Source organism: Anomaloglossus baeobatrachus, chromosome 9 (assembly GCF_048569485.1).
Source record: "Anomaloglossus baeobatrachus isolate aAnoBae1 chromosome 9, aAnoBae1.hap1, whole genome shotgun sequence".
NCBI classification, from domain to species: Eukaryota; Metazoa; Chordata; class Amphibia; order Anura; family Aromobatidae; genus Anomaloglossus; species Anomaloglossus baeobatrachus.
Genome location: NC_134361.1, coordinates 123,348,491 through 123,372,506, shown reverse-complemented (window position 1 = coordinate 123,372,506; position 24,016 = coordinate 123,348,491). Strand labels below are relative to the sequence as shown.

The following is a 24,016-nucleotide window of genomic DNA, read 5'->3' as shown; positions in this document are numbered from 1 at the left end:
TTTTTCTATTGTATCAAACACTTAATTCAAGCAATAAAATGCAAATTAATTATTTAAAAATCATACAATGTAATTTTCTGGATTTTTTTTTATTCTGTCTGTCACAGTTGAAGTTCGCCTGTGATAAATATTATAGACCTCTCAAATCTTGGTAGGTGGGAAAACATGCAAAATCGTCAGTGTCTCAAATACTTATTTTCTCCACTGTAAGCTCAGCATCACATGGACAGCTACAATCAATACTATTCCTGTCTGCTTTGGAGACTGAATGATTATCCTTTTATATTCTAAATAAGCTAACATAAGTATACAGTTAGAAGGTTGAATGGTCTTCGTCTGTATTATAACTGAATGACATGAGTAGACCATGAGTAGGAATATGATTAAGACCTGAGCATCGAAACGCGTTGTTCTGTTGGTCATCCGACATCATGCTGTGCTTGCTGGATTTTTAATATTATATTTAATTAATAAAATTAGAATTTTTTTAACTTTCCTTTCTGGCGCTGGAAATCCTCCTTCCTTTTCTACAATTGATTGGTTGCCATACCATTCTCCGTGCGCAGGATTTGGACCTAACCAGCAGGGTGGATTAGTGAGCTGGACTACACCCTTTCTTTGAATGACATGAGCTGTCTAGTTATTATCAGTGATTGTTATAATTACCCTTAAAGAACTTCACTGATACAATCCATTCAGTTTCATTGTACAGAAATTTCTGTCCCTGAAGATAAAGATAGAAAGTGCAAATTGTATAGCTACAAGTAAAAATATATTCCCGGACCCCTACTTTAATATTAATATTTGTCCTTGTGTATATTTGTGTCCTTGTGTATATTTCGTACTTGCCATATATGATCTGTATGGGATGGAGAATATCTGCATGGCTGTAGGAGTCTCATTTATATTTTGTCATATATGTACAGTACTTGGGGGGTGATGTCTCTGTCCATGCCCATCTTCTAGGGTCTTGGGATCTCTGGATGTACACTTCTTACAGAATGAGCTTGGCCAGTTGTAAATATTTATTTTCAATTATCTGTGTAGTTACGCCAGTGAGGCTAGGTGGTACACAGCAGGTAGGGCTCTGGGAAGGGCTCTGACCATCCACAGCACTTAAGCGTCATTTGCATTAGGAATTTAAAAAGTGATTTTTTTTTTTTCTTTTTTGATTAGGGAGACTTTGTTCACAAGGTAATAATGCAGAGAAGTCTAAGGGTACCGTCACACTTTAGCGACGCAGCAGTGATCCCACCAGCGATCTGACCTGGTCAGGATCGCTGCTGCATCTCTACATGGTCGCTGGTGAGCTGTCAAACAGGCAGATCTCACCAGTGACCAGTGACCAGCCCCCAGCCAGCAGCGACGTGCAAGCAACGCTGCGCTTGCACGGAGCCGGCGTCTGGAAGCTGCGGACACTGGTAACTAAGGTAAACATCGGGTATGGCTACCCGATATTTACCTTAGTTACCAGCGCACACCGCTTAGCTTAGCGTGTGCAGGGAGCAGGAGCCGGCACTGGCAGCGTGAGAGCTGCGGAGGCTGGTAACGAAGGTAAATATCGGGTAACCACCTTGGTTACCCGATGTTTACCTTGGTTACAGCTTACCGCAGGCTGTCAGATGCCGGCTCCTGCTCCCTGCACATTCAGGATTGTTGCTCTCTCGCTGTCACACACAGCGATGTGTGCTTATCAGCGGGAGAGCAACAATAAAAAAACGAACCAGGGCTGTGTGTAACGAGCAGCGATCTCACAGCAGGGGCCAGATCGCTGCTCAGTGTCACACACAGCGAGATCGCTAATGAGGTCACAAAAAACGTGACTCAGCAGCGATCTCAGTAGCGATCTTGCCGTGTGTGAAGTACCCCTAAAGATGCCCCCATGGCATCCTGTGATTGGTAAAGACAATGAAAGTTCACACTAAGTAGAGGAGTTAAAGAAACCAGATAAAAAAATGGAGTTCTCAGTGGTTCATCTAGAATAAATTAAGTGTAAAGACTGGCCATTTCTGGTGATCTTTAAGGAATTCTTTAAGTAAATGTGCCCTATTACATCAGAATATGTAACGTCTGTGTAAGTTTCTGTTACAGTAAGTTACTACGTCTACAAATATCTTGGCTATAGTTAGTAAGCCTTTGTAGAGGGAACCTGAATTTCCACCCTGACTTGTTGAAGATCTCTCACGAGGTGTTGATGGAAATGTCTGATACATAGTTCCTGTGTTCTGCCACAGCCAATCATACAGTGCCTTGCTTTTGCAAGTATTCGGCCCCCTTCAATTTTTCAACCTTTTCCCACATTTTAGGCTTCAAACATAAAGATAAAAACATTTAAATTTAAAGGTGAAGAATCAACGACAAGTGGGACACAATTGTGAAGGTGAAAAATATTTATTCCTTGTTTTAAATTTTTGGTAAAAATAAAAAAAAATGAAAAGTGGGGTGTGCAATATTATTCGGCCCCTTTACTTTCAGTGCAACAAACTCACTCCAGACGTTCATTGAGGGTCTCTGAATGATCCAATATTGTCCTAAATGACTGATGTTGATACATATAAGCCACTTGTGTGTAATCAAGTCTCCGTATGAATGCACCTGCTCTGTGATAGTCTGTGTTCTGTTTAAAACACAGATCGCATCATGAAGACCAAGGAACACAACAGGCATGTCTGTGATACTGTTGTGGAGAAGTTTTAATGCCGGATTTGGATGCAAAAAGATTTCCAAAACTTAAAACATCCCAAGAAGCACTGTGCAAGCGATCATATTGAAATAGGAGTATCATACCACTGCATATCTACCAAGACCCGGCCGTCCTTCAAAACTTTCATCTCAAACAAGAAGACTGATCAGAGATGCAGCCAAGAGGCCCATGATCACTCTGGATGAACTGTGGAGATCTGCAGCTGAGGTGGGAGAGTCTGTCCATAGGACAACAACACTGCACTGCACTGTACACTGCACAAATCTGGCCTTTATGGAAGAGTGGCAAGAAGAAAGCCATTTCTCAAAGATATCCATAAAAAGTGTTGTTTAAAGTTTGCCATAACCCACCTGGGAGACACACTAAACATGTGGAAGAAGGTGCTCTGGTCAGATATAACTAAAATCGATTTTTTTGGGCACAATGCCAAACGATATGTTTGGCGTAGAATCAACACAGCTCATCACCCTGAACACACCATCCCCACTGTCAAACATGGTGGTGGCAGCATCATGGTTTGGGCCTGCTTTTGCATCAGCAGGGACAGGGAAGATGGTTAAAATTGATGGGAAGATGGATGGAGCCAGATACAGGACCATTCTTGAAGAAAACCTGTTGGAGTCTGAAAAAGATCTGCGACTGGGCCGGAGTTTTGTTTTCCAGCAAGACAATGATCCCAAACATAAAGCAAAATATACAATGGAATGGTTCACAAATAAACCTATCCAGGTGTTAAAATGTCCAAGTCAAAGTCCAGACCTGAATCCAATCGAGAATCTGTGGAAAGAGCTGAAAACTGCTGTTCACAAACGCTCTCCATCCAACCTCACTGAGCTCTAGCTGTTTGCAAAGGAAGAATGGGCAATAATTTCAGTCTCTCGATGTGCAAAACTGATAGACATACCCCAAGCAACTTGCAGCTGTAATCGCACCAAAGGTGGCGCTACAAAGTATTAACTTAAAGAGGCTGAATAATATTGCACGCCCTACTTTTCAGTTTTTTATTTTTTACAAAAGTTTAAAATGAGCAATAAAGATCGTTCACCTTCACAATTGTGTCCCACTTGTTGTTGATTCTTCACCATAACATTAAAATTTTTATCTTTATGTTTGAAGCCTGAAATGTGGGATAAGGTTGAAAAATTCAAGGGGGCCAAATACTTTTGCAAGACACTGTATACAGAGTAACGCCAGAATATCTGGAAAATTATGACTTCATCAAGGATACCATTTCTGTGCATTTACTGTAAAAAACAAGGACAGCAAAAATCCCAATATAATCATAAGAATGAGAGGGAAATCAGCAATTCCTTCCTGCCTTCAGCTTGTGGTAATTTCGGACATTCCTTTTGCCTCTTGAGCCACTTTAATAAATCTTAGTAAAAGTCCCTATTATCAAGTTGCTTTTTCTTTCCCTTATGAACCTGGATACATGACAGTATTATGAGGGGAGTTTATTGAACTGCGGAAGTCTGTGCGGATTGTAGATAACTTACTTTGGCTGTGTTCACATTAACACAGTGCACTTTGTCAAAATCACTGTATTGTAACGGGAACCTCGGCGGAGTGGTAATGGAGCCATTCACTTGCATGTCTGGCCTCTGTCCTGGCATCATTTTGTCTTTTTTTTTTTTTTATTAAAAAAACACAAAAACATGACCACGAATACTAGGAACACTGAGACCAAACTGTGTCCAGAATGACTCGGTTGTCTTGAAGCAAGAGAATGGCTTTTGAGCGTCTCGTCTGAATACAGTTTTTCTGGTATTCCGACAGTAGCCTGCACATGGTGCTGTGTAAAAAAGCACGGTATTAATGTGAACCTAGCCTAAGCCAGTTATCACCACACTCTACTAACATGTCTTCACGTGATGTGTCTACGTAGATAAGAAGAGGGGTTAGCAATGAGAAGTGGTCAGCAAAAGTTCAACACAGTAGATTTTTCTTATTCCTTGACTGTATGTTCTTGTGTTTATCCATTTTACATTGTCCTTAGGTTGCACTAAAATGTATAGCACCTACTATGGAGAAATGGGATACTTCTGCAAAAGTAATGTCTTCTCATCTTTGTGGCACCAATCATGTGAATTTTTTTTTTTTAAATTTTATATGAAATTTTAGCCGATCAATTCAACTCGTAAACGGTAGATCCACTCCTCCTTCGGGGTTTGAGACCTTTTTGTCTCACCAGTAAACTATAGTAGGACTAGAGATACTAGGTGGACAGGATTTGACTTTTTACTGCTGTAATGTCCGCTTTTAAGCAAAAATATCATCACCTCAATATATATTTTACATTTATTCATTACTTTATTACTTTATTATTTTGGAGGTGGCACATTTCTACGGACTGTGACAATTTCACAGGTCACTCGCTACCTTCTGTTGTTCCAGTTATAATAGGATTGACTCATTAAGGTGGCCAATCACATTTAATTTCTCCTAACCTGTAATTGCGTGCTCAGTTCAGCGAAGTTTAAATATGTCCTGAATGGGTCGAAGGGAAGTAAACCAGCTGCCTTTCTTACTTGAGAGCAAACGACTGGACATATTAAAATATAACATGCCTGATCCTAATTTAACTTAACATAGGCCCTACCAAATGTGGGCTGAAAATGATTTACATATTAGATAATCGCCTGTCACCAACAAAATCGGAAAGTTCAGTTGACTTTGCCCCAGCCTGTGTGGACACATTTAGTTTTACAGTTAATGATGCTATGGTGTCCTCTCTAATGGCCTGTACAGTAAAAGCTGGTTACCTGTCTGTTAGAATATAGCTGTTCTGTGGCGATCTCTGCTGCAGGGAGTCGTTGGTCATTACACTACAGTGAACATAACGCCACCTGTACCACATGGTAAATTATTTTTAATGTATACTGAGAACGCTATTATATAGAGCCAAAGAGTGTTCAGCATGTTGTTTTAACGTTTGTCACATCTTTTGGAGTATGAAATAACAGAATACCCACTGGGATGACATACAAGCAAGAACATATTAACAGAATGCAGACTGGCAAAAGGTGGGTCGGATATATGGGTGTAGTATGCTAATGAATAGTCAAATTTATGCCTTCTTTATGTTAGCGACTAACAGTACAGCAGACTGTACCTGTAATATGCAGTTATATAGGGCAACAAGTTATCGTGGCATTTGCTGATGGGGGCAAGAGACTGCCTATGGTCATTCTTTGTCTACTATTTTATCATCGGCCAGTATGTACGAGTGCACTTTTTTTTTATCTGTCTTCATTATGTGGATGTATTGTGTTAAATATCTACGGTTCTGACAAATTCCTGGAAAGTTTCTACTTTGGATTAGATTTTATTAACCAGAACTGAAGTGGAAGAGATTTAGCAGATTTTGTGTTTGACCTCCGATGTCTCATGACTCAGATGCTTTTGAGGGTTTGGGAAGTTCCATGCTCTCTCTGTTCTGCTCTGACTTGGAAGATCTTTACGTTTTAAACCCTAAATGAGAACCAGGCTTCCTAATTCTGTGTGTATACTTCTGCCTCAGTTCCTCGCTGTTCTGTATTCCCTTCAGATAGATTACTATCTGACCAATGACTGAGATAATTAGTTTCCTGGGTTTCCACAGGCTTATGTCAGGGAAAGTGTCTTAAAATCTTGCATCAAGTATTTGAGCGCAGCCCTGAACCACCCACATTTCTCAGAGGAGATTGTGAGCTAAACACAAGCTTCTCGATCGATCAAGCCTAAGTCATAGCATGTGCTCTCCATATGTAGGAAACCAGCAGCATTCCAGTAGATACGGGTGGGTGGGTGGACTGTGTGTCCTGGAGTCTGTGGTGGCACAGATCTTCTGGGAACAAGACCTATTTCATCCTTCTCATTAGGGCCTGGTGAAGTTCATATTGTGATGTGGGATCAACTAATAATCTGTTACTTAGACTTTTGCATGCCTACGCTTCCAATCTGTTTTTGCAAAACTACGTGAGCAATCTGCCTATATAATACCAGCATGCTTTAACCAATAATTATTTCTGGGTGACATAACTACGAGCTTTGTAACTAGACTGGGCTTTAGTGGAAAGTGACTTATTGTTGGTGAATCGCAGTATCTATGGTAGGTGTATGATCAGTAGCAGTTCCAGATGTAGTCTATGTAATAATATCTGCAGGTGTATGTGGCCATTATGGCTTTATACAAGTAATAGAGAGCTCATACATGTCTATGGAGGCTTCCCATACTTCTCTATGGATTCCACTGATTGGGAACTGATGGCACATTACTGAAGTGCTCTCATAGAGAAACATTGCTCTTAGACAGACACAACCTTCGTAGCATGGTGTTGGGTTGAGGTGGAATTTTTATGGCGCACGATCATTGCTCCTAGGCAGACACAACCTTTGTAGCACGGTGCTGTGCTGAGGTGGAGTTTGTATGGTGCTATATCATTGCTCCTAGGCAGAGACAACCTTGGTAGCATGGTGCTATATCATTGCTCCTAGGCAGGGCCGCCACTAGGAATTTGAGGGATGGTTAGCACCTTTTGAATTTGTTCCAAAAGATGAAGTATTTCCCTCAGAAAATTAATACACCCCTACACTGCCCCTCTCCATAATATACCTTGTACACCGCCCCTCTCCGTAATATCTCTCCCATACTACCCCATATATAATATCCCCACACACACTGCCTTTCTGTATAATATCCCCCCCACACAATGCCCCTGTGTATAATATCCTCACACACTGCTCCTCTGTATTATATCCCCCTCACACACTGCTCCTCTGTACTGAACTTACTACAGAAATACGAGATCAGAACCGAGCTTACTACAGAGATACGAGATCAGAACCTAGCTTACTACAGAGATTCTGAACGTACTCATGTTCACCTATGGTGTTGCTTACAAGTCTGTGTTTTTCTGGCAGAACGAATGACAAAGGCTGATACAAGTCTATGGATCCGTGAAAAACACAAACAGCACATGGATGGCAGCAGTGTACAGTCAGTGTGCTGCATGTGTTTCACATTGCAAAGCATAGAACTTTGTAATTTCATTTTCTATAAATTCATATAAAAAAAAAAAAACAGAGGACACACAGTTTTAATAATGTACACAAGAATGGGTGCTAAAAATAAACAGTCAAAAGGGAGCGAACCGCACCTATGTTTTTATATATAGATGTGTAAAGGGGCCTAACACCCACCAGCACCCCATTGTACAGCGCAACACACAGTACACTGGGCAATATGTCCCCAGTATACAGCGCAACACACAGTACACAAGGCAATATGTCCTCAGTAGTGTTAAGCCACCCCCCTAGTGTTTGAGTTCGGTTCGTCGAACGGCGGCTCAGTTCGACGAACCCCATTGAAAGCAATGGCAGGCAAACACATAAAAACACATTATACATGTACACATACAGTTAATAAACATTGCTATTACACTTACAGGTCCCAGCGACGCATCCTGCACTCTATCTCCCGCCGCTTTTCCATCCGATTAACTCTGCGCCCTCTCGGTAACCAGCACTGATGATAGGACCTTCTGTGACGTCGTCATAGCATATGACCAGTCACGTGTCTATTATCTCATTGGCTACAGACTGGTCACATGGCTAGACGTCATGCTAGGTCCTGTCAGTGCATCTCTCCGGTACACGGATGTTTGAGCATCTCCGTGTACCGGCGAGATGCTCTGGCACTTGGTTGACTCCCCGTCTATGCATGTCGGCGCTCTTTACAGAGTTAGCCCACATGTAAGGACTGGATGCCACAGCCGGTGAATAACGGAGATAACCGTTGCTATAGTAACCCGCCTGTCAGGTTGCTATTGCTACGGTGGCAGTGGTGACGTCACCGCTTACAGCCCGCAGCCTCTGCTCACTCACGGAGTGATTAGACTGCACGGGAGCAGCAGCGTCTTCCTCCCATGCAGTTCTGTCTGATGTAGCAGAGCTGCATGGTTGAAGGAGAAAGAAGACAGAAGACCAGGATCGTGGAGGGATGAGAGGGAGTAATAAACATGGAGTCTCTAAGTATGTCTGTGTATTTATTTCTATTAAAGTATTTTTTCTCTGTGTGGTGAATTGCAGTCTGCAGCCACCCCAGAAAATGGCGCTTTCATAGAAGCGCCATCTTCTGGCGCTGTATCCAACTCTTTCAGCTGCCCTGGTGACGGGTGGCTCGCTGCGTAATAATTGGGTAAGGGCTAGCTGTATATTAACTGGCCCTAAGCCCGAAATTCATGGTGTCACTCCAATATTAGACATGGCCACCATGAATTTCTAGTACAGATAAAAAAACACAACATACAGAAAAATATTTTTATTAGAAATAAAACACAACACAATTAGTGACTCCATCTTTATTGAAATAAAGAACTCCCCTCCGCAGTAATCCTGGGTCAAGGGTCCCGCGCTGTCCAATCCGGATCAATATCATCTGATCGGTTTGCTGGAAGGCAAAGCGCTCAGATCAGATGTCAGGTTCAAGGGCCTGAATCACATGACACAGCAGCTGATTGTATAAAAGCCGTTTATACAATCAGCTGATGCATCAGTGCACACACTTCTGTGCAGACTCCTGCCCGACAGCAGCAGCTTGATAGTTTAGCCGGCTGGGTGGTAAAAAGCCGTCCTCACCGCTCGACTTAGTGTCAGCTGATTCAGTCAGGTGACCGCATCAGCTGATCATTGCCAGGTCTGAGAAAGAGAAACGAGAGAGAGGAGAGAGCAGTGCAGCCTCATTCCGTGAACTGCTCCGATTTTAGAAGTGTGTCCCGCGGCTCACAGCTGATGTCCGTCTCCTCCCCTCAGTGCATAATTAAATGAAATTATTTAAATAAATAATAATTATAATTTAAAATTAAAAATAAATTAAATTCTTTACCGGGACGGCCGGGATTCGAACTCATGAACTAATTCTCCTTAGGCAGTAGCTCTATCCATTGAGCCACTGCCTCTAATGAAAAGCATAGGAAGATTTGGTAATCTTGACCTCTATATTGCTGTAGAGAATCCAGAAGCAGATTGTTCAGCTGCAAGGATGGATGGATGGTGAAAGGAGGAAACACTGGCACCATTCAGCGAGATAACCGCTCAATCTTCCTGTTTCAGGTTTATACACGCATGATATGGCTTGTAAATTTCCTTGCATTCTGGCCACGGTGCTCATTCCAATGAAAGGCCACGCCTTTCCCCCTGACCTGATGGTCGAATAAAACAGCTTTTTTTACCGCAGATTTGGTGAGTGCCTTCTGTCTCTTTTCACATGGACTGCATGGATGGATGGAGGGATGGAGGGATGGATGAATGGATGGAGGGATGGATGAATGGATGGAGGGATGGATGAATGGATGGATGGAGGGATGGATGAATGGATGGAGGGATGGATGAATGGAGGGATGGATGAATGAATGGATGGAGAGATGGAGGGAGGGATGAATGGATGGGAGGGCAAACACTGGCACTACCACACTCATCCTCGCACACACGCAGGCACTGCGGCACGCATCATCCTCGCACACACGCAGACACTACTACCCCCATCATCACCGCACACGCAGGCATTACCTCAGTGACGTCCCCTTACAGCGCGTCTCACTTCAGCTGCTGCATGGATCTGACACAGAGCCCTCGTGTTCTACGGCGCTCCCTGTCAGCTTCATGTATCAGAGCTGGCTGCGTCGCGGGACCTCTGTGGATTACGTCGGACCTGGAGGGGTATTTGGGGATTTTAATAAAATGGTGAAAGAGGGTGTTTTTTTGGTCTTTTATTCCAAATAAAGGATTTTTCGTTGTGTGTGTTTATTTACTTTCACTTACAGGTTAATCATGGAAGGTATCTCGGCGAGACGGCTGCCATGATTAACCCCGTTATTACCCCCGATTTCCACCGCACCAGGGCAATTCGGGATGAGCTGGGTAGAGTCCCGGGACTGTCTCATCTAATGGATGTGGCAATTCCGGGCGGCTGTCTGCTGATATTGTTAAAGTGGCGCTCCCCATCCTAACAATAACAGCCTCTAGCCGTTTGGCTTTATCCTGGCTGGTATTAAAATTGTTGGGAACCGCATTTTTTTTTTTTTTTTTATTATTTATTTATTTATTTATTTATTTATTTATTTATTTTATTGCACGATATAGACCCACCTGCCGGTGGCTGTGATTGGTTGCAGTGAGACAGCTGTCACTCATCGTGGGGCCGCCGGAGCTTTGTGACAGCCGTGCAGCGCTGGGCCCGTGACAGGCGAGTAGGAAAGAGAGAGGGATTGTGCTGGGGACGCAGGACGCATGCAAATACACAACGTGCGCACATAGCCTTACTGTGAAAAGCCACGCTTTTAGTGATCGAACCGTTATCGAACGTAACTTGAACTGCCGAACTTGAAGCAAATCGTTTGAGTTCCTCGAACGACTCGAACACAGCCCAAAATCACTCGAATTTGAAATTGGCGAACCATTCGAATCGAACATCGCACAACTCTAGTCCCCAGTATACAGCGCAACACTCAGTACACAGGGTAATATGTCCCCAGATTTCAGTGCAGAACAGAGTACACAGGGCAATATGACCCCAGTGTACAGCGCAACAAACAGTACACAGGTTAATATGCCCCTATCCCTTAACTGTAGAAAGTGCAGCACCTCTCCTCGCAGGGTAAAGTGTAGCAGACCTCAGGCCCTCATAATTAACATAGCAATAAACCCCCAGGCCCATATAATATACACCGCTCAAAACCCACCCCACCAAAACCTCCGAGGTACAGACCCTCTATTAGCCCTCCATGAAGCCCACCACAGCACACCGTATAGCGGACCCAGACCCCTGTCACCACACATCCATGTTACTAGCCTCTGACTAGCCTGGAGCTCCATGTCTAGAAGAAAAGCCATGAATCACAGCACAGGAGGAGGATGGCGGCCCTGCTCCTAGGCAGAGACAATGATCGTAGCATGGTGCTGGGTTGAGCTGGAGTTTCTATGGTGCTATTTCATTGCTCCTAGGCAGACACAACCTTCCTAGCATGGTGCTGTGTTGAGGGGAATTTCTATGGCGCCGCACAACCAGTTCTACCCTAACCTACTGTATCCTCCCCTATCCCTTGTAGACTGTCAGCCCTCACGGGCAGGGACCTCCTGTGCAGGGCTGTGGAGTCGGAGTCGTGGAGTCGGTATAATATGCACCGACTCCGACTCCTAAAATATATAATAAATTGGGGACAGTAGTGAAATGCAGAGAGTGTGATGAAAATTTTTTCATAGGAATTTGGGAAACTTATGAAATGTCCTATAAATGTCTGTTCTATTCCTGATCTAAGGCTACATTCACACACACTGTTTTTGCTTCGTTTTTTGAGGATACGTTTTTCAGCTGCAAAAGCAGATCAGCTTTTTAAAAAACCGCATCACCTGAAAGGTTTATGAGCTCATAAATAATGCTTTCAACAGCAAAAGCAGATTAGAAAAACACCACACAAACTGACTGCTCATTCTTTGTGAGGATCCTCACAAAACGCTGTGTCTTAATGTCCTATCTTTTCACCCATTGCCTTTGCTGGGATGCCCAGAGTCACTGCATTTCACTGAATTATTTTGCTATCAATGTTCGATATGTTTGTGACAAGAAAGATATTGTTAGCAAGACACTGGCAGTAAAAGATACTAAAGCTCATCACAGCAGCCAGTTTCTCCAGGCCTTAGTGGAAAAAGTTCTGCAAGATTAGGTACGCAAAAAAGAACAGGTTCTTGCTATTGTAATGAACAATGCTTCAAACATAAGTGCAATTAAACTGATGAATGAGAGTAATGAACAACAGCCAGAAGAAAATGTAGGATGTAGCATGTGTGAGATGGAAGTCCACAGTGCTGTTCACGTAACTGAGGAATAAACAGATATTACAACAGAAGAACACCAAAATGATACTTTAGGATTAGATGATCTTGTTAAAGCTGCTTCAAAACACTTTCATATTCATCACATGCGCTGTGTTGTGCACACGCTGCAGCTGGCAATAATAGTCTGCAAGAGGGACCCTGGTTTCATACATCCGTTTTTTCGCCGGTTTGGCGGATGCGGCGCACTCCAGTACAGTGTATACAGTGGCAGCGTGGCAAACGACGGTCACATGCTTTCATGTGACCGGAGCATGTGATCCGGAAGTTGTGGCGCTGCCACTGTACTGTATCGTACTGTATTGGTGTGCGCCACATCCGCCAAACCAGCGAAAAGCCGGATGTGTGAAACTGGGTGGACATGCTGGAAATCTGATTGGAAAAGTGAAGAAGTTTGGTTATTGCCGCCAGAACCCCTAAAATGAATTCCATCTTGAAGAGACGTGCTGGGAAAGGGGCAATTGTTGATCAAGCCACTCGGTGAGGCAGCACTTATTTAATGACTGAGCAATTGCTTGAACTAAAATCATTTCTTATAGATATGGTGAACCCTCAAGTAACCTTAAATGAAGCTCAATGGACACATGTGGCTGAATTGAAGGAATTGCTTGATCACCCATTTACCGTGACTAAAAAATTACAAGCTGAGGATTTAACTCCTAGCATTTTTATAAGGGAGTGGAAGAACCTGCTATTTTGCCTGTCTGTAACGCCTGCCTGGATCCACAGGCTCAGATGGGCTGTAATGGGGAGGCTAGAGGGAAGCCACTCACCAAGTAGGACCCCCAGAACCCTGAAACCCTTTAACCCCTATACAGGGATTTGGAATTACACAGGGAACTGGAGATCACTACCTGTGGAAGGCTGCAGTCCGATGAGAGTAGTAGTCAGGCAGGGTCAAACCAGGAATAGCGGAACAGGGACAGAATCGGCAGGCAGTGACGTAGTCCGCAAACGTAGCAGAGGTCAGATCCGGGTAAGGCAGCAAGGTACAAAAACAGTAGGCAAAAGAGTAGTCAAAACACGCAGAAGTCAACACAGGAATCACCAACAGAATAGGACGTAACAGGAGCCAGGAAAATCAGAACTATATCTGGCAGTAATCATGTGACAGTAGGGGAAATAAGAAGGGTGTGGTGTCTTCCCATTGGCTGTAGCTGAACGCTGGCAACTTCAGCTGGAAGACACATGCCACCCACAGTCAGCCAGCGGTACTGCAGAACCCAAGCTAACCCAGCCCAGTGGATGATCGGAGCCTGCGCCCACTGGTGCCGCTGGCATCGACTTCTCTCCCATCACCAGCACCAACCACGGCAGGAAGACGGCGTCGCCTGGCGATCGGAGCAGAAGTCGCTGGAGCAGACTCCGGCGGTGACGTAACACTGTCCCAAAGAGGCGGTTTAATCGCAGATGGCATTTCTGCTTCAATGAAACTGAGAGAGACACAGCTATTGGAAAATAAAATTCTTCTGGCAGCTGTTTCTGTGGACCCAAGTCATCGTATACTGCTTGATCATCACCAGCTTACTAAAGGAAAAGAAGCTTTGAGTGAGGTAGCAGTTAGGATGAGCGGCTACAGGACTGCCAGGCGCAAGAGGACTTGGGGCCTGACAGCGCTACTGCTGCCATAGCTTCATCCTCATCAGATGAGGAGTTTAACTTTGACAAGTATCTGGATGACATGGAGCAGGCAATGCGTTGCCGCAAGGAAAAAAATTTCCCTCTGTCTCCTATAGCAGCAGATTGACCAGAATTCAGTAAAATTTTTCACTTGCTCTCAAAGAAATAGAAAAATTCAACCGGTCATCAAAACTGACTGTGTATGAGGCAATTCCTTTATACCCGGAAATTGTTAGAGATGTTGCCCATGTGGTTACGGCTTTGCCTCCAACTCAAGTTAGTGTAGAGAGGTTGTTCTCTAGCCTTAAAATTATTAGGTCAGAATTGAGGTCATCTGCGAAGGAGGAAATGATGGAGGCAATTCTATTTCTTACAACAAAATCATACACTGCACAAATGTTATTTAGTATGCTTTTGTTGAAAACTATTTTTTTGCCACTTACACTATGTAAGTGGCAAAAAACACTATGTATTACATAGTGTTATATATAACACTATGTAATACACTATGTAATACATAGTGTTTTTTGCCACTTACATAGTGTAAGTGGCAAAAAACCGTTCTCAACAAAAACATACTAATGCTGGGAGGCTCCCTCTTGTGGCCAGGAATGGTTTGGACATAGACCAGGTGTGTTGAGCAATGGGCGTTTCTATTGCTAACTCTCTGCTTATTTAAATCCTGGTCTGATAGCAGGCTATGCCAGATGTCATTTGTTCTTTGTTCACCAGCCTGCTTCATTCTGCTCCACACCACATCTACCCCAGATAAGTGCTTTTGCTCTTTATTTGTTGTTTGGTTCTTTTTGCTCTTATCTGAGTTTGTCAGTTTATTTGCATGCAGGGATCTTCCCTCGCAGTTGCTCAGCTGGGAAACTGCCTGCAGTTATGTTTGGAGTATTGCTCCTATAAGTCCATGTGTTTGTGGCTTTTTGAATTTGTAATGATTCTTGTTTTCTGTTCATTGGTATGACAAGAGCGCCTGGTATAGGACGGAGTACAGATCGTGCGATCTGAGGGCCTTTTTGTACTATCAGGAATTTGGAATTTTGCAGGGTTTATCTCTGGCCACCATCAGCCCCTTTCCTGTCCTTTCCTATTTTAGTCAGTGGGGGCCTCACCTTTTGCTAATCCTATCATCTATCTGTGTATTGTGTTTTCCTATATCACCGCAGTCTTTGAATGTGGGGGGCTTGCTATTCTTTATCTATTTTCTGAGGCAGAGAGTTATTCATCTTTCCTTCCTTCAGGATAGCTAGTTCTCCGGCTGGGTTCGCGGTGCATAGGATGTTAGTTCACCCCTCGGCTACTTCTAGTGTTGATGGTTAGTAAGGGGATGGCGGCCAGATTAGTTGCCAATGCTCTTGTCACCTTTTACCAATGAATTATGGTGGTCTTCCATGGTTCCGGATCATAACACCTGATACTGTAACATAGTGCAGATTTTCCAACCTTGTCTGTTGAGTATTTCATCTTCATGATCATCCTGTTGGGCATCATTCACACCTTGGTGTTGACTGTACATGCGTTGTCACTGCTTCGCACATTGGGGCTTATTTATCACTAGAGATGAGCCACCCCCCTAGTATTCGAGCTCGATTCGTCAAACGGCGGGTGTGTTCGACGAATGTTCGATGAACACCTTCGAACCCCATTGAAAACAATGGCAGGCAAACACAAACACATACAAACAAACACATTATACATATACACATACAGTTAATAATAAACACTGCCATTATACTTGCAGGTCCCGCGACGTGTCCTGCAGACTGTCTCCCACCGCTTCTCCTTCTGATCATCATTGTGTCCTCCCGGTAAACAGCACTGATGATCGGACCTTTCCGTGATGTCATAGCATGTGACCAGTCACGTGTGTATTATCTCATTGGCTACAGACTGGTCACATGGCTATGACGTCATGCTAGGTCCTGTCAGTGCATGTCGCCAGTATGCGGTGCTCGCCCGAGCATCTCCGTACTCGGTATACTCTGCGAGTACTGGCAAGATACTCGGGCACATGCTTGGCTCCCCGTTCTTGCATGTCGGCGTTCTTTACAGAGTCAGCCCACATAAAGGGACTGGATGCCACAGCCGGTGTATAGCGGCGCCAGGAATCAGGTGATCGGAGATCACTGTTGCTATAGTAACCCGCCTGTCAGGTTACTATTGTAATGGTGGCTGCGGTGACGTCACCGCTTACCAACCCGCAGCCTCTGCTCACTCACTGAGTGATTAGACTGCACGGGGAGCAGCAGTGTTCTTCCTCCCCTATGCTGTCTGATGTAGCAGAGCTGTATGGGTTGAAGGAGAAAGAAGAGAGAAGACCAGGACCGTGGAGGGGTGAGAGGGAGTAATAAACATGGAGTCTCTAAGTGTGTATTTATTTCTATTAAAGTATTTTTATTTATTTTTTTAACCCTTTATTGGAGATTCTTAATGGCCGGGTCAAACTTGCCTGACATTAAGAATCTCTGGCTTAATACTAGCTAATAAAACAAAGCTATTATTACCCAGCGAGCCACCCGGCATCAGCTGATGGCGCTTCTATGAAAGCGCCATTTTCGGGGGCGGCTGCGGACTGCAATTCGCAGCGGAGGGGCCCAGAAAGCTTGGGCCAACCTGTGCTGAGGATTCCAATCCCCAGCTGCCTAGTTGTACCTGGCTGGACACAAAATTGGGGCGAAACCCATTTTTTTTTTTAATTTTTTTAATTCATGAAATTTATAAAATAATAAAAAAAAGGGCTTCCCTATATTTTTAGCTCCCAGTTGGGTACAAAGAGGCAGCTGGGAGTTGGGGGCAGCCGTACCTGCCTGCGGTACCTGGCTAGCATACCAAAATATGGTGAAGCCCATGTGTTTTTGTTTTTTTTTTTTTTTAGTTTTTTGGCAAAAAACTTAAAAAATGCTTCCCTGGATTTTCCATTGCCAGTGACGGTAACTCCAAGCAGTGGGGGTTAGCAGCCAGTAGCTGCTTGGATTACCCTTAGCTACCAATACAAAAAATGCAACGGGAGCCCACATTTTTTTTTTAATTATTTATTTAAATAACTAAAAAAAAATGGGCTTCCCTGTATTTTGATTTCCTGACATGACAGTACTGTAAAAATAAATCATTGAAAAAATGAAGTAGCGCTTTGCTGTATTTTTGATTCTCAGCGCAGATAAAGCAGACTGCTATGGGTTGCCCCCTTCTGCCTGGCGTTACTTTGGCTGGTAATCAAAATACAGGGAAGCCCATTAATTTTTTTTATTTAAAATAATAGTTAAAAAAAAAAAATGCGTGGGCTCCCGACGTATTTTGATCGCCAGTTAGGTAAAGCCAGGCAGCTGCGGGCTGGGATTCTCGGCAGCCCACAGCCACCCTTGGAAATGGCGCATTGTTTATTAGCGCCATTTCCAGGCACTTTATCTGGCTCGTCCAGCGGCCGTGATGGCGGTGGCTCGCTGGGTAATAAAGGGGTTAATACCAGCTTTGTATTCTCAGATGGTACGAAGCCCGAAATTCATGGTTTCACGCCAAAATAGACATGGCCACCATGAATTTCTAGTAAAGATAAAAAAAACACAGAAAAATATTTTTATTAGAAATAAAACACAACACAATTAGTGACTCCATCTTTATTGAACTAAAGAACCCCCCGACTCCACTGTAGTCCTGGGTCGAGGGTCTCGCGATGTCCAATCCAGATCCAATATCATCTGATCGGTTTGCTGAAAGGCAAAGCGATCAGATGATGTGTCAAGGACCTGAATCACATGACACATTAGCTGATTGTATGAAAGCCGTTTATAGAATCAGCTGATGATCAGTAGAAAAAAAACAAACAAAAAACTACACACTTCTGTGCAGACTCCCATCCGATCGCTGCAGGACCCGGCGGTAATCAGCTGATGCGGTCACCTGACAGCATCAGCTGATAGTTTAAGCCGGCCGGGCAGTAAAATGCCGGCCTCACCGCTGGACTTATATGATCAGCTGATGCCGTCAGGTCACTGCATCAGCTGATCACTGCCAGGTCCTGCAGCCATCAGACGTGTCCCGGGAGTCTTCAGACAGGTGAATATGATCTTTTTCTTTTCTACTGTTCACTTTTGATTTCGCAGCTGCTTCCACCTCCTGTCTGGACATGGCACCGGACGGGAGGTGGAAGCAGGGGTGGCGGTACCGGGAGGATCCACTTTTCTGTGTTTACCAACACAAGGAATCCTCTTCCTGTACATGTGATTGTACTACCCACCCCTTGCGTTTATAGCTGTGTTTATAGCCATAGAAACGCTTAGGGTCCCGTCACACACAGCGACGCACCAACGATCCGACCAGCGATCAGACCTGGCCGAGATCGTTGATGCGTCGCTACATGGTCGTTGGTGAGCTGTCAATCAGGCAGATCAACATAGCGACCAGCCACCTGCGATCCGTGTAACAACGCTGTTGTTGGTAACCAGGGTACACATTGGGTTACTAAGCAAAGCGCTTTGCTTGGATACCCGATATGTACCCTGGTTACCAGCTTACCGCAGGCTGCCAGCGCTGGCTCCCTTTACACGTAGCTGTAAAAAGCTGCAGTTACGCTTTTGGTGATCGAACTGTTATCGAACATTAACTCGAACGGTCGAATTATTTGCTTAACGTTCAAGTTCGTCGAACGACTCAAACATCGCCAACAACAACTCGAATTTGAAATTGGCGAATGGTTTGATTCGAACAACGCTCATCTCTATTTATCACTACTGTCTAATGCTTACACGGTGCAATTATTTAAATTGATACTCTTGAAACGAGCTAAATTTGTCATTTTGGGTCACACTGTTTGCTAAATTTGGGGTAATTTCATTCTTTCTAGTATAAGTTAATACCGATAGAAAAGTACAAAGCATAGCCAATTACAACTGCACACCCCTTGTCAGGCAGGGCGCAGACCATGTGGTGCAAAGCAGAACAGTCAGGAGCATTTAGCTTAGTGAATGTGCTACATTAAATGTTGTGGGTTTTTTTTTTGTTTTTTTTTTTAAACCATGAATATCCTACTCTGGTCTGATTTGTGGCTCAAAAGCATCTCTCAAGTGACTTAGTTCACGACAAATAAAACGGACAGCATATACATGCCATCTAGGTTGACTTTGCTAGGAGAAGCTTGGGGTACTTATGAAATCCAAATGACAAACAGATGGGAAAAACCGATACGCCGTGCAAAACTGGGTAAGAGTCCGATCCAGCACACTGAGAATTGTTCTGTTTTCTGTGGTCGAGAAAAAAGACTAAATATATTAATAGATTTGTGCATCTGCCGCTGCCAGAGCGCTGCCTCAGTAGGATAGAATTGTCTGCTCCGCTGATCAAGGGAGTGGCAGCCCTCTCGGAAAGCCAGTGTATTTGACTTGTGACAGACCAAAGGCCTCTGTGTATAGGAGGCCCATATGATGAAGAATAGGACATGCACATCATTAAGGGCTTCTTCAGTCGGCCAAATGCAGAGGCGCTCTGCTCAGTGAATGTCGAACATGGGTAGGAAGAATACTTTTTAGATATAATGAACCCTCCATGCTTTTTAGAATTAATAGGGCTACACATTTTTGTGCTTTTTTTATGCTTTAAAGTAGTGAAAACTGCAGAAACAATTGACAAGTCAATTATTTGTATTTTTTTTTTTTTCTGCACTAAAAATCTGCAAGGAAAAAAATCTACAACGTGGGCACAGCATTTCAGGATTCTCATAGACTTCACTGGGTGCGTTTCCCCTTGCATATTGATTAAAATCTGCAAGAAAAAACGCACAAAAAGCACAAAAAACCAAACCCGAAGCGTGGGCCCACAGCCTTATTATTATTACCTTTTGAGTATCTCAAGTAATAAGTAGTTCAGAAAATGTTGCTTGTCTCTTTGACCATGAAGATCTTATTGTTTTTGGTGAAATGAAGTAAATAATGAGTGACCCCAGCTCCGTAACTTTAAGTTGCCACTGACTTCTTCGGGGTGGGCAGAGTCCTGGACTTGATTGCCCCTTTCTAAGGTTTCCTGAAAATTGTACATTGAGAGACATTACTTAAATAAATGTACACCTGAACCTGAACAGTGACCAGCTTTATTGGAAATCCCTTCCATTTAGAAGCCATGTGTTGGGTGCCTGCATCTTCTCCTTGCTGGATGTTCATGGATGAAGTCGGACCTCTGCCTGTCCTTTGCTCCTCCTTGCACTGTCTAGGAAGCTGTTCTTTATTTAGATATCTAAAGTTTCTATGAATGCTCCAATTCTTCTCTCTGTGTCCGGGGGCCGCTGCTCAATGAAGCCTTTCAGTGCTGTACCGAGGACATAACAGAAGGGTCTCCTCATGAAGGGGAGGAGCGGCACTCCTATTGATTCCTGCTGCACCACAGAGGACTATACCCCTTGCCCTCAGCAGTGTGTTCTTGGAAAGGCACCTGTAACCCTTTGCATGTCAGTAAGGATGCTGCGATTGCTGTATTTCCTATAGACTGTAATGGGGAACGCCTGCACAGGCATAGTCAACTACCTATGTGCACAGCAGGGCAGACAGGACCTCTGCTTCTGATGCCACTCATGAAACTCTTTTTGACATACTGTCAGAATACCTGTTTGGTGAACATCATTGCACTATACGTGCTGCACCTTTCAGATTTTTAGAAGTTTACACCGTGTGCTGAATTATTAGGCAAGTTGCATTTTAGAGGATTTGTTTTTTTATTATTGATCAACAACTATGTTTTCAATCTACCCAAAAGACTCATAAATATCAAAGCTTAATTTTTTTGGAAGTTTGAGTGGGTTTTTTTTTAGGTTTGGTTATCTTAGCAGGATATCTGTTTGTGCAGATAACTATTACTGTAAAAATAGCAACAAAAAGAGGAATAAATATCCTCCAAAAATTAAGTATTACTTACAGCAAAGATGGGCTGCAGTGTGTACATCACCCAGGCCAAAAACTAATACTCTACCAGTACCAGGATACAGCTAAGCCCCCATTAAGGGGAGGCATCACAGGTGCAGGAGGAGCAAATCACACACACACACTTCCAAACATGGAGGGGGGCGAATGCTAGATGATAAAACTGCACACGAGTGGCTTGCATAGAGCGCAAGGTCCCTGTGCACCATACAGGGACAGGAACTCTAATATGCAAGGCCTAACAGAAAGGGGCTGGCTGTATCCTGTACAAACAAAAAAATATGAGGTTTTTGTTGGTATTATATTCATTTGCCTAATAATTCTGCACACAGTGTATGTCATATTGTAACTTGGGAATTCTGCCAAGTCATCAAATATTTGTTCTGCTTCAGGCAGTATTTAGCCACCTGTCACACAGTGTATAGGAAGAACACACCCTACTTCTGAAGCTATTACACAGGAGCATAAACAGATGCATGTTCTCAATGCAAATGCCCCTTACCGAATCATCAGTCGGATCTCTCTATTAACTCGCAGATTGCACACAGATGGCGACGTGTGCTGCCCGTAGACTTGTATTGGTGACTTTGATTCGGATCAAAATAGGACATGTTCTCTTGATTTTTTTTGCAGACAAACTGTCCATAGCAAAATGCAGGCATGTGATCAGCAACATAGACTATAACATACCTCCCAACTTTTCAAGAAAGGAAAGAGGGACAAAGTATGCGGTGCGCGCAGCGGCAAATTTGTACGGGATCACAAATTATTCTTTGTGGTAAAACATTTTTTAAAAACCGATAATAAAATGTTTTACCTCACAAAAAGAATCAGCTGTGATCCCGTGCTGTCATGTCTGTTTACTGTCTTTTATGTCCTTCCTGGCCCAGAAGCTGTGGTATGATCAGACCATGTCCCTGTACTTATTATTATTCCAAAATGTTTCAATTAAACTTAACTTACAGTAATTCATGGGAATGCCCCTTTAAAAAAAACATGGATTGAACATTTGCATGAAATGTGGACATCTTAATGAGACTTTAGGGGAACCATAGTGGTATGCACTCTACCCCTTAGGTCTACTTACTTAGTTTTTTAATATTCATTGTTTTCCGTTGCATTACTTGTAGCCATGCCAGTTATTTAAAAGCGATCTAATTAGTGAATGATTGAATGTCTAAAGGGGTAATCCATTGTTACCAAAGCTATAAGTTGCTGCAAATGTTGTAAAACAAAAAAAAAATCCACCACTTATTTGTCCTGTTGATTCAGCATAGATGCTAATCAGTCCTCTTGGCCTTTGTTGGCAAGGAACTAGCATGTGACCACTGCAGCCAATCAGTTGCCACAAGGATCCTATGCTGCATTAGTGTCATCATGGCTCAATGCTGAGTGATAATGCCACCGAGGATCGGCACGTGACTTGTGCATTGGACATCCCAGACTCCACAGAATAGACCATTGTGGCCCTGATATCATTTCTGCAGGTCCTATAGGAAAATGTATACAGTAACTACTATGATCCTAATATGCCATGTTTTTTTATATATTTTTCAGGCTATTCTAGTGCGATCCAAAAATTTGCTCAGACTTTGCAGAGCTTCCAGTTTGATTTCATTGGTGATACTATGACGGACGATGAAAAAAATATTGGTAAGTAAAACTGTATTATTTCTGTAATATAGCAATGTATATAATGACATATACAGTGGAACCTCGGTTTACGAGTAACTTGGTGTGTGAGTATTTCACTATACGAGCAAAGCTTGCTGTAAATTTGTAACTCTGTGCGGTGAGTATTTGCTTGTACAGCAAAGATTGCTCGTAAACTCACTTCTGGTTCCGTACTTTCACCGCGCTCTGACCCGCTCTTGCAGTCCGCACAAACATGCACAAACACGCACACACACACATATTATGCTCACCTTGCCTTCTGTTCCCTCGCCGGCCTCATGGTTCTTGTAGTCCGCTGGTACAGGATGTGTATCTGGTAACCATTGCGACGATGAAGGAACTTCCGCTGTCAGCGGCTTCTCAAAGGCAGCGCGCTGACCAATCAGAGGCAAGCGGGTCATGCCTTAGACGTCAGCGCTCTGGCATCGGAAGCTCCGGCATCGGTCGCAATGGTTACCCGATACATATCCTGTACCGGCGGACTACAAGAACCATGAAGCGGCGAGGGAACGGAAGGTAAGGTGAGCATAGTGTGTGTGTGTGTGTGTGTGTGTGTAATGGCACAATAGGGGACCAGGATGGTACATTGAACAAGTTGTGGAAGGAATTGTCTGAGTTTGCATTACTTCCTATGGGAAATTTTGCTTTGCTAGACGAGTAACTTGGTTTACAAGCAAACTCCCAGAACGGACTGTTCTTGTAAACCAAGGTTCCACTGTATGTCCTTTCTCTGACAAATCATTGAAAGGTGATATTTTTACTCCTTGGAGGGGTCATCAAATGTGTTGATTACAGGAGAATTGCAAAACTGTGTATCGGTTGAACATATGATAGAGGAGATTACAGTATGGACATCGGTATAACTTTGGAGTTAATAACAGATGTTTCAGTGCTGGTGCCTCTGTACCCGAGCCAAACAGTGACTCACACTCCGTGATCAGCGGCAGCGCTGTTCACTCCCAACAAGAGGCCCTGCGTGGGTCTCACAGTAATGTCCTCCCTAGTAAGTGAGGAACATACACATACTTGTCAGGGACTACGATTTTCTGCAGAGTATGATGTATAGGGGATGTTATTGCTTATTTGTTACTGTATGTGTTCGGATTTTGGCAAAGCCCATTGAGATTGATAGGGCAGTCAGAGGCATTTCTGCAAGAAATCTGCCACGTGTTCTCTATACTCGTCATACAACCTGAGGCTCACTGTTCTAGGATACTGTGGATTAAAAATTAATCTA

The 24,016-nt window shown here is 43.5% G+C and overlaps 1 protein-coding gene across 2 annotated transcripts in view; it reads left to right on the top strand.

Annotated features, from left to right (window-relative positions):
• The window catches only part of OPHN1 (oligophrenin 1), a 355,691-nt gene that overhangs the window by 151,797 nt on the left and 179,878 nt on the right, over positions 1-24,016 (top strand). For both annotated transcript variants that reach the window (XM_075323980.1, XM_075323979.1), the window contains exon 3: positions 22,663-22,758. In XM_075323980.1, coding sequence (XP_075180095.1) covers positions 22,663-22,758 — 96 coding nt within the window. The remainder of the gene's footprint in view (positions 1-22,662; positions 22,759-24,016) is intronic.